The 11,201-nt window shown below is 54.6% G+C and overlaps 2 protein-coding genes across 3 annotated transcripts in view; one reads left to right on the forward strand and one right to left on the reverse strand.

Annotated features, from left to right (window-relative positions):
* Positions 1-6,232, forward strand: part of POM121C (POM121 transmembrane nucleoporin C) — a 16,051-nt gene extending 9,819 nt beyond the window's left edge. The window contains 6 exon segments of the mRNA XM_069089473.1: positions 53-177; positions 457-559; positions 1,053-1,229; positions 1,567-3,261; positions 3,663-3,746; positions 3,976-6,232. Of these exon segments, the coding sequence (XP_068945574.1) occupies positions 53-177; positions 457-559; positions 1,053-1,229; positions 1,567-3,261; positions 3,663-3,746; positions 3,976-4,073 (2,282 nt within the window). The 3' untranslated portion in view covers positions 4,074-6,232.
* NSUN5 (NOP2/Sun RNA methyltransferase 5) lies at positions 5,587-10,569 on the reverse strand. Of its 2 annotated transcripts, none has more exons than XM_069089471.1 (10): positions 10,407-10,569; positions 10,042-10,164; positions 9,008-9,179; positions 8,811-8,919; positions 8,579-8,717; positions 8,366-8,481; positions 7,478-7,656; positions 6,819-7,029; positions 6,597-6,737; positions 5,587-6,521 (listed from the first exon to the last, which is right to left on the reverse strand). In XM_069089471.1, exons 1-10 carry the CDS (start codon positions 10,497-10,499, stop codon positions 6,293-6,295), a joined length of 1,512 nt encoding a protein of 503 aa, XP_068945572.1. In that variant the 5' UTR covers positions 10,500-10,569; the 3' UTR covers positions 5,587-6,292. The 2 variants fall into 2 exon arrangements, with proteins under 2 accessions (XP_068945572.1, XP_068945573.1); XM_069089472.1 differs by having other exon boundaries at positions 6,189-6,526.
* Between the last annotated feature and the right edge of the window lie 632 nt (positions 10,570-11,201).

The following is an 11,201-nucleotide window of genomic DNA, read 5'->3' on the forward strand; positions in this document are numbered from 1 at the left end:
GAAAGGTTGATAGCCAATGCTCCTCCTTTAATGCTGCTGTCTCTCTCTTTAGTGACAGATACCCCCACACGGAAGAAACAGAACTCTTGGAACACCCCGCCTCCCTCGGGGAGTGCTGGGAAGCGCAAACGCAAAGTTCAGTTGCTGGCTTCTCGACGAGGGGACCAGCTCACCCTGGTACGGTGTCCTCCATGGAGTCCCCCTGGCCTTTTCTCCCAAAAAGCTCTAGGCTCAGCCTGGCTTCCAGATATTTCCCTTTGACCCTTGTACATAGACCAGAAGGGTCTGTGCCCCTGCTATTCTCCAGGCCTCCAGCTCTACCTGGACCCCTCTCCCCCTTCTCTCACACATCTCACTCAGGCCAATGGCCCAGAGTGCACCGGTGGGGGGGAGGGGAGGAGGGTTCTTACTGGTTTCCCCTTCTAATAGGTTTAACTGTGACTTTGCTTCTGACAGCCTCCACCTCCCCAGCTTGGTTACTCAGTCACTGCTGAAGACCTGGCCTTGGAAAAGAAGGCTGCCCTGCAGTGGTTTAACAAAGTCTTGGAGGAGAAGGCAGGTAAGGGACTCAGGTAGCGTCTGATACACCTGTGAGAAGGAGCCCCTTCTGAGTTTGACGGTCACTCTTCTCCCAGGAGATTGGGGCAGAAACTTTCCGTTGGCCTTGGAGTTGAGTCTCATCTGAGATGCTAACCTGGCTTCATGTCTCTTGTTTTCCTGTGAAACCTGGAGAGCACTGGATACCAGGCTTCTTTAGCACAGAGAGAACAGCCGCTATTATAGAGATGAGGCTTCCTCCACTCTGTAGGCCTCAGCTTGGAGAAGCCACATACATATGTATGTATTTCTGAGCCTCTTTCTCCAGAATGAGACCCCTCAGGGTCAGGGTGAGGCTCATAGGAGATAATGAAATCACATGTAAGCTCTTCCTAGAACCCATGACATAGAAGGCCTGGGTACACTCAGGGCTCTGTGATTCCTGACCCTTGATTTATTTAGAGCTCCGGGACTTTTGAAGGAGACCCATTTCTAACCATTTTCCTCTCTCTTAGATTCCCCTTCCGTTTCTGTCGCAGAGACCTCCCCCACCCCTCGACCTCTTTCCTTCGCTTTACCATCCCCAGAGACAACTTCCTCTTCATCAGCTGCTCCTCCAGTTTCCAGTGCCAACCCCCTGCTGGACAGTCTGAAGAAGATGCAGAATTCCCCCAGCCCACCGGCCCTCCCAGGTGAGGGGACTCCTCAGCCTCTCCTTGTTTGCATGAGGGAGCTGAGGCAGTGCCCTCTGGCTCCCAGTGACCTTCTGTCCTAGCTATGTGTGTCCAGAGATGAACAGGGTCCAAACAAGGGTGCTCCCTCAAGGACTGGTGCCCTGGTTTTGAGGTTTATACCATTGTGCTGCTTGAATGGGCCCAGTGTCTCTCTTTTTGACTGTAAAATTGGTCTGTCAGATGGAGGGATGTTCCCAGATAACTGATGTTTGTGAGACTACTGTGGACAGACCCCTTTTCCGGGGGAATGGAGTGGTGTCTGCTCCCTGACACATCCCTCTTTTGTCTTTCCCAGACCCAGCTGGAGCAGCTTCCCTGCTGAAGCCAGCCAGCCCACCCTCTGTCACAGGGCCCCCTGCTGCCAGCTCTGCATCCTCCAAGCCCATCCCGACCTTCTCATTGCTGACCTCTCCAGCCACCTTCACTGTCACTACTACCAGCCAGGCCTCCCCAGCGCCTGTGTCGAACAGTTCTACCAAGCCACCCCCCATCGCTTCCCCCAAACCCAGCATTCTCTTTGGGATGCTGAGTACCCCACCTCCAACTTCCACCACCCCTGTTACTTCCCAAGCCCCCACTGCTCCTGCTCCCATGGCCGCTTCAGCTCCTCCTCCTGCCACTCCCATGTTCAAACCCATTTTTGGGGTTCCCCCTAAAATGGAGAGTGGTGCTTCTTTGCCAGCTGCCCCCTCTGCCACAGCTCCTGTGTCTTGTGGCCCTGTCCTGCCCACCACCCCCAGTACCGCTACCACAACCTTTAAGCCCATCTTTGGTAGCATGGGCCCCCCTACATCTATGCCCTTGGCCTCAACTTCCCCTTTCTTGAAGCAACCCTCTTCTGTAGCTTCCACCACAACCGTTACCAGTGCTGTCTTGGCACCCCTGTTTAGTGGCCTCCCCAGTGTCCAGCCCACTGCAGCCCCTGCCCCTGCTGCCACAGCTGCCTCCAGCAGGACCACTGACTCAGGGGCCAAGCCCACCTTTGGCTTTGGGCTGAGCAGCTTGGCCAGCACTACGGCCAGCACCCCTGCCACCACCACTAGCACCACCACCACCACCACCCCCTCCCTAGCACAGCCTTTCCTCTTTGGGGCTGCTCCTGTCTCTGGCACCAACTTCACCCCGTCCACTGGCTCCATGTTCCAGTTTAACAAACCCGCTGCCACTGTCACCACCACCACCACCACTGCGGCAACACCTGCCACAACCTTTGGTGCCACACAGACGGCCCCTAGCAGCACTGCTGGCTTTGGTTTTGGTGGGACCGTCACCACGACGGCCCCACCAGCCACCAGCCAAGTGACATTGACATTCGGCCCCACTACCACCACCACTGCTGTGTTTAGCACCCCCTTTGGCTCCAGTGTCAAGACAGTGCCACCCCCACCCTACCCAGGAACTGCCTCTCAGCCCACATTTGGGACTGTTGACGGGCAGCAGCAGCAGCAGCAGGGGACCAGCAAAGCAGGCCCCATAACAAGCTTCAGTAGCACATTCAGTTTTGGGGGTTCAGCAGCCTCAAACCCAGCCCTTCCCCAGCCCACCTTTGGCAGTGCTGCTCAGCCAGCCTTTGGTGGGGCAAAGCCCCCTACCTCCTTTGGCACCCCTGCTAGCACGCAGCCAACGTTTGGCAGCACCAACACAGTCTTCTCTTTCGGCACGACCACCTCCTCCAGCTTCGGGGCCACCACGCAGACCACCAGCAGTGGCAGCAGCAACTCAGTGTTTAGCAGTATGACGCTGGCTCCCTTCACGTTTGGGAGCTCCACGCCTGCAGCCAGCAGTGGGGGCTTCGGGGCCAGCACCACTGGCCCTGGAACCAGCTCGAGCAGTGCGGCATTTAGCTTTGGAGCAAGCCAGAGTGGGGCAGCCAGTGCCACCGCCCCATTTGGGGCTACTTTGAACCAGAACCCCCTGGGTACCCCAAGTCAGAGCACACCCTTTGCCTTCAGTGTGGCCAACACCACCGAGAACAAACCTGTGTTTGGAGGTAAGTTTGGGGGGGGGGGGTCCTCCTGTGGCCTTTATTCAGAAAGTAGCCTTTAAGCCCCCTTTGGGGGGGGGTCTTTAGCAGTCACCTAATTCACCCCCCTCTAGAGAGTCCCAAAGAATGTCCTAAGTTTTGGCCCACGAAGCCAGGCTGGCCTGTGTTTTCATACCTGATTTCTCTGCATGTTGCCATCAGAGTTCTGTCCTGGGTCTCTACCGGTGGGCTCATCATCATCTCTGGCTTCTGGGAGTGGCTGATCTCTGGCTGTACTTGCTCAGTCCTTCATCACTCCAGTGACCAGCCATAGGCATCTGTGCATCTGCTAGGCAGGGTTTGGGGCCGCCAATGAAATTTGTACCAACAAATTGTGTGCAGTGTTTTTAGCTGTCACCTCTTTCTAGGTGCAAGCTCAGTGGGCAGTGGCCTTTCCTTTGGGACCCCGACCACGCCAGCCCAGGGCTTTGTGGGAGCAGGACCATCTTTCGGTAAGTACCTTTGGCTGAGGAGGATTGAAGGGGGAAGGAGGAATTCCTAGAGGTTCCTGGCCTTGGTCATTCCCTCAGTTTCTCAATACCCATGCTTCTTGTTGAAGTCTGGAGTAGGGTCGGTCACTTCTCATTTTTTTGTAGTAAGGCTATACCAGGGAGGGACTTGGGGAACAGGGCATGTTTCTCAAGGAACCAAGTCTGATGCATGTGTTGGATCCATCCCTAGGACCATCGACCCCTTCGTTTTCCATTGGTGCAGGATCCAAGACTCCTGGGGCCCGGCAGCGACTGCAGGCCCGGAGACAGCATACCCGAAAGAAATAACCTGGCCTGCCCCCTCCCCCACACCCTGTCCCTCCCCCCCCCCCCCCACCTTTGGCTCCTGCTGTGAAGAGCCTCATCCCTGTCCCTGTTTTTGTACAGCAAGCCCACCCCAGCCCCGTCCCCCACTTCTCTAGCAGCAGCTGCCAAGAAGGCGACTGCTCTGGAAGTGGCAGGGTGGAAACAAACCCTTTTTACTTGAACAGTTCCACTGCTGAAACTGGAGAAACTTGTGTACATATCGTCAGCCTTGCCTTTCTTTTCCTAACTTGTCTCTGTTGTGTGTGCGTGTCTGTCAGCTTGGCCAAGGAACCCCTTTTCTGCACCCTGCCTGGCCTCTGGAGGGGCCTCTGGTCCTGGGCATGTGGAGGGCTTGGCCCTGAGCCTCCAGCTCTCCTGCTCCATGTGGCTGCAAGGGCAGGCTTCTTGCTTCTTTTGCCTTGGGTCTTGACTCCTGCTCCTTGGACTTTGTCCCCCAAGGAAGCATTCCTTTTCATGATGTTGATCTGGCTTGGGTTTTGCCTTGGGGAAGACTCCAGGAGTTGGGAGGAGCCTCTGTGAAGGCTGCTCCTGACGCACTGCCCTTTTTCCTTCTTGGAGAAAGAGGAAGGTTATGGCCTCAAGTCTTCCCTTTGCAGGCATAGCCCTGGAGACCAACAGAAAAGGAAAGCACTTTTCCCTCAGAGCCCGTTCGCCAGTGAGGGAGCAGGACAGATGCCACACTGCTGCTCTTGGCTTCCCTCCCTTTCCTTCCCAGTACTGTCTTTGTTTTCTGGGTTTGTCTGTATAAAGCTGTGTCCTGTCAGTGTTGTTTCTGTCTGATGCTCATTGAATCGAGTTTGGAGGAAAATTTGACTTGTGTGAGTGGCGGCATGTTGGTAGTGCCGGACTTGATGTTAAAAGCTTTTTGGGGTCCAGGAGTTTCCCACAGAAACTGGACCCACTCAATTGGATGTGGAACGTGGCCATGAGATGCTGCACGTGCTGAATGACTCCTGAATTTTCAAACAGTGTTTTGACTTGAAGGGATGGCAGCCCAGGAAGGCATAAGGCCCAAGGGACAGGGTACTGTGAATGTAAGCAGAGGATAAGACCCTCTCCCTTGCTTTGGGCTCCCCTACACACATGCACACATCTTTGTGATCTCACAGTAGGGCAGGGTATCCCTAAATTAGTGTATCATTTTATTGCTGGGTTGCATGCCTTTTGGATCTTGGAGGGAAAAGGTCATCCTGGGGGAACCCCTCTTCAGTAAGGAGGACCCTGTTCAAGATAGCCTCCTGGTTCCTTTGGGCCAAAAAAGAAAGCCCTGTAACACAATAGGCAAGCTCCACACCAGCCTTCCAAATCCCACTTGATTAGGGCCCATCCTCAGTACCAGCTTAGCCCAGAGCCCCCTCTCCCTGGCCCAGGAGCCTTGCTGTTCTGCCATCACTTTTGGGAGAAGCGTGAATGTGTGTGGGTGATTTGCCTAAGTCTAAATTTAAGAAAAAGAAAAAAAAGAAATATTTAAACATTTTTTTAACAAAATAAAATTTATTTTTATATTTAAGCTAAATTGCCTTTTGAATTCCTTCAAGCTTGGTTCATTGAGGCTGTGAGAAAGTACAAAGCTGTTGTCCAGAAATTAGCGGAACAGCGAGCTCTGGGGGAGGAGGGAGCTCACTCAGACTCCCTTTTCACCCAGGGAATTGTTCTGTAAAATGTACTCAATTCTTTTCTAATAATGTGATGTATGTGAATGTGGCTAGAGCAAGGCTTCCCCCTGTGATAGCAGCTCTGGTGGTCGCAGTTTTGGAGGCAGGAGAAGGGCATTGGGAGGGCTCTCAAGCTCCATCTTAAGTCTGTATCTCAGCCCCTGCTCAGTCCCCTGAGGACCCTGGGGGAAAGCCGAATCAGGTCAAACCAGCCTTTCTCTGGCAGTGGTGGCAGAGAGAAGCCTGTTAGTTACCAGAACAGCCCAGAGATCTGCCCACACCCACCCAGCTCTCGGCCTCGGCCCAACATGGGTATGTGCACGAGACCGGAAAGGAACGGAAGACATAACTTTCCATGAGACGCTGTTCCTGTTGAGTCTGGTGGGAATTTAGTGTGAATGTGCAATTTTTTTTTCCTTGCTTCTTATAATGTCATTGATTTTAAAAATAAAACTGTGATCTCCAGTGGACGACCCATCCTGTCTTTTTTCTCCCATGGGGGTAAGGGCAGACTTGGATTTTTTTTCACAGGAATAAAGGATTGCTCCATTTCCCTGCCTTAGGGAGAGGAGCAATGAGAAGTGCCTCTTGAGACTCGGGCAAGAACTGATCCCAGAGAAGTGAACTGTATGCTGCTGCTCCTAGATTCAGAGAGCCCGGTTTCATGGAGTTAATGCAGTTGGCCGCCGCCGCTTCTTTTTCTTGGGAGCCACTCTGGGCACGGGCTCTCCACCTAGCAGCTGTGGTTCTGGACCTGAGCTAGAGGAAGAGTAGGAAATGAGATGAATGAGCGCCCTGACGCTTCACCCACAAAAACCCCAACACTCACCTTCTCCCATCTGCCCGTTCCAGTACAGCAACAAAGAAGCCTCCGGTGAGAGTGGCTTCGGGAGATGCCCGGATACAGTGTTCTGCACCTGGGAAGGTGCTGAGGCCTCTCTGGGGCCACAGAGGTAATGCATGGACAAGCCTGGGAGAAAGGGTGGAAATCAGAGCCTGCAATACGCCCCACCCCCTCCCTCACAGAAGGCCATGCCTGCCCCTAGAATACCTAAAGGCGCCCGGGTTCTGCTCCAAGACATCTTGGACCACATCCTCATTCTCTTCCTGGCACACAGAGCAGGTTGAATAGACCACACGCTGCAGGGCCGGGAAGGAGAGCGCATGGCTCAAGGCGCGGCGCTGGAAGCCAGCCAGAGCGCATAAACGTTCCTGGCTGGGGCTGCTGGCACCAGGCTCCTCCAGCTGCCTTGACGCCATGCCTGGGGAAGACAAGATGCTTTTATCACCAGCCCTCAAAGGGCTGCCGGAAGAAACTGCCTGTCCACAAAGAAGTAGATACAAAGCAGTTTGGGGTTTTTTGGGTGAGGCAATCTTGCCTAGTCAAGGGTCTGAGGTCAGATTTGAACTCCAGTCCTTCTGACTACAGGGCCAGTGCTCTCCACTACACCAATACAAAGGAATTCTTGCAGGTAGCAGCCGAGCTGAGTTTTAAATGTGACTAGAGATTCCAAAAGCTGGAGGTTCCAAGGACCCCTCAGGCAGCCTGTATAAAGCCATGGAATGGATTAGGCCATCCATATGTGCAGGGGGAGGGGGAATAGGAAATCCTATGTGAAACAGCCATAAGTCAGGAGGAACTCAGCCTCCAAGTCTCCCTGGCCCCTTTTCCCATCTGTCCAAAGAGTTCCCTAGTTCTCCCCATCTCACCAGAACCACTGCAAGAAGGGTCCAGCAAGATGTACTGGACCCGGCCATAACGTGGGTCGGAGGGAGATACAGACAGAAAGTCCTCATTGGCTATCTCACAGCAAGAGACTCCAGCTCTAGTCAGCATTGTGGCCATGGTGGCTAGCCTCCCAGCATCCAAGTCAAAAGCAAAGATTTTCCTAGAAAGAAAATCAGTGAATTAGTTCCACAAGCACCATGACAGGAAGAAAAATAAGATATCCTGCCAGCAGGGAGCTTGCAGTCTTGGTCAAAGGAGGAGGAAGACAGCACAAGTCAGTGAAGAAGTCACCTCAAGGAAGGTTCTTTCTGAAAGAGCCTGAGGGCTCAGAAGAGACCTGACCCTTAACTAGCTCTATGTGTGGCCATTTCAGCTGAGCCTCAGTTTCCTCATCTGTAAAAAGGGACGTCACAAGCTTTCCCCTCAACCTCACAATTCTTGCCCTGCAGCTAGAAGGGATCTTCAAGGTCACCTGGTCCAACCCCCTCACTTGACAGAGAAGACCCAGGCCCAGAGATGAGGCATCTTCTCCAACCTCCCAAAGCCAAAATCCACAGTGAGATTGGAGCTCGTGCCTTCCTAACTCTGAATCCAGTAGCCCATCCACTGGACGTGATACCTCTCAAATGAGGCATGAAGAAAGGCAGAGGTGTTAATGATGCCTTAATTCCTATCCCTGGAATTTCCCATCCAACATCCTGCCATCCAGATCCCACAGATGAGGGCTACAGACCCCAAAGTCCCTAGGTCCAAACCAGGTTTGGACACCATCTCCCATCACCAAATCCCCCTAGGTTTGCTTCCTGTCAGGAGGTAGTCTAGGCTGGATGCCACATGGTTGCCCCCACCCCCTTCTCTCCTGGCCTCACCCCTGGTTTTTCAGCAGAGCAGCCAAGTGGCTGGTCTTATTGCCTGGGGCAGCACAAGCATCGATGACGTGGGAGCCAGGTGGAGGGGCAAGCAGCATGGCTGGGAGGCAGCTCGCCTGGTCGGGGCAAGACAGCAAAACTGAGTGAAACACCCCCCCCCCCGGCCTCTTCTCCCCCTCCCCTCCCCTCTTCAGTACTCCCCCTCCTTCTGACCTTGTCTTGCAAGATGAGATGGCCAGCCTGGTACAGAGGGTGCTTATGGAGGTCAGTGCCCGAAGAGAATACAAGCAGCTCTGGGAGCAGTGAGTCCAGGAAAAAAAGTTTCCCCTGTAAGGTCCGAAGCTCATCTGGTCTGATAGGGAAGAGAAGAAAGAAGGTGGCCTGTGAACAGGCTAGAGAACACGGCCCCCATCCAAGTGCCCTGGAACCAGGAGGCTGCTCTTACCCAGAAGCCCGGCCCTGATAGGAGTAGCCCTCACGCTTCAAGTAATCGATGGTGTCATCGAGGTTGGTCTTGAGTGTGTTCACTCGCACAAAGCGTGGGAGCTGCACCACTGGAGACAGAGGGAGAAGGCACTGGGGCTCCCCTCCACAGCCTCCCCAAGCATCCAGCTCCAACCGCTGCCCAGGGCTCCCACTCACCCTGCATGGCCCCAGGAGCCGACTCTAGGAGGTCTTCATTGCGGCTCACACACCGCTTCACCTTGAGCCGGGCAAACTCGGCTTGCAGTCTCGCCTTGTGCCGGGACAGCACAGGCTTCCATCGGCCTCCACCCCGTAATCCCCGGCCCAGCAGCAGCTCATATACCAGGACCTAAGAAGGGACTGACTGAGCCAAACCATCCCAGCATCACACCCAACCACCTTTAACCTTGGACTAATGTCATTTGTCCAATGAAGGAAGTGGCCTTGATGGCCTCCAAGGTCCCTTCCAGGTCTAGGTCTATGACCCTCCGACCTCCTCTTGTCCACAGCAGTGAGCCAGGTTCAAGAAAGTAAGTTAAGTCAAGAACCATTTACTGAAATATAAGAAAGGCCTTTGGTGGCATCTGTAATCCACTCTTTCTCTTCAATAACCTATGAGTCAGAATCTTTGGGAAAGCCCTGATGGGACAAAAGACAAAATGAGAGGGTTTCTGCCCAGAGACCTTTGTTCGGTCTGGGAAGCAACATGTATATAAGCACAGACATAATAAACACAAGGTGATTTAGTGGTGAAAGCACTGGGGAGATCAGATCTTGGGCTGAGCTTTCAGAGGAAGCTAAATGCAGGTAGGAGGTGACCCTCTGTGCAAAGCCACAGAGCCAACAAACCTTCAAAGGATCACAGAATCCCAGATCCCCAAGGGTATCTCAGGAACCAGCTGGTCCAAACCCCTCATTTTACTAACGAGGAAACTGAGACCCAGGGAGGGGAGGTGGCTTGTCCAAGATCACAAATGCCATAAATATCAGAGGTGAGATTTGAGCCCAGGTCCTCTGGCCCCAAAACCACTGCTCCAGAGGCTTGCCACTGTCCCTGCCCAGGGAAGCTCTCCTTCCCAGGCTAACAAAGAACATGACTTTGCGGCAGTTTACATGGAAACCTTGGTGCTTGGGGATGGGAAAAAGCCTTCCTTAACTGCCCCGCATGGGCAGGGGCTGGGTGGGTCCGGGCTCCTCTCCCAGGAGCTCACCTTGGCGAGGTGTGGCTTCAGCTTCTTCTCCGCCTCCAGGAGCCCAGCGCTGCGGATCACGGTGTCCAGCACAGTCGAATAGCGCTGCGTCTCGCAGACCAGAGCATACAGCTGCCGGACGTTCTGGGGGCCAGGTACGGGGAGGAGAGGTAGGCATCAGGCGCACGGCCCACCAGGCCCCGGACACCCCGCCTCTGACTCCCGACACCCCGCTTCCGACCCCGGACACCCGCCTCCAGCTCCGGACTCCCCGCCTCCGACCCCCGGACACCCGCCTGACCCTGGACACTGGGTCCCCGGCTACCCCGCCGCTGGCCCCGGCCCAAGGCTGACCACGCTCAGTTCCTGCTCCCCCGCCGCACTACCTGGAAGCGGCTGCTGTAGACCAGGCTCTTGAGGGAACCCTGGTGCGCCTCTAGCCCCGACAGAACGGCGGCAGCAGCCCCGTACAGCGCCATAGGCCTCCTCCAGCTCCGCGGCACCCCACGTGGCCGCCCCAAGCACTGCGCAGGCGCGCCACACCGCCTCGTCCGGATTCGACCGGCCAGACTGTGGCTCCTCCCCCTTCGCAAACTCCCTCCCCCCTCCGGCCCGCGCCTCATTGGCCGGCGTTTCCTGGCACCGCCCTCCGCCTCTCTAGAGTACCTGGGTCTTCCCTTTAGAGCGGAAACGTTTTTAGAAGCCGAGCTTTTGTTTTAGGGAGAAAACAGCGCCCAAGTGGGGAAATGATGTACTAAAAGTGACACAAATAGGGCGGCTAGGTGGTGCGGTGAGTAGAGCGCCGCCCCGGAGTCCGGAGAACCCGAGTTTGGTTCCAGCCTCAGACACTTAACACCCACACAAAAAAACCAGCCGTGTAACTTCGGGCAAGTTACTTAACCCCAGTTGCCCTCCAAAAGGCCAAAAAAAAAAAGTGACACAAATAGTGTCAGTGGTGGATTTTGAACCCAGACCTTCCTGACTCCAAAGTGCAAGCAAGGCAGCAAGCACTTATTAAGCGCCAACTGTGTACTGGACCTTGTGCTACGCTCTAGAGATTCAGAGACAAAACCCGTCCCTTCCCTCAAGGAACAAACTAGTCTTTTCTCCTGTGTGTAACTTGTTTTGTATAAGTGTATTTGCATGTTGGCTCTCCAGGTGGAGTGTAAGCGCCTTGAAGG

Source organism: Petaurus breviceps, unplaced genomic scaffold (genome assembly GCF_028583685.1).
Source record: "Petaurus breviceps papuanus isolate PSGF00001 unplaced genomic scaffold, PetGlider_PUasm1.0 186, whole genome shotgun sequence".
Classification (NCBI taxonomy): Eukaryota; Metazoa; Chordata; class Mammalia; order Diprotodontia; family Petauridae; genus Petaurus; species Petaurus breviceps.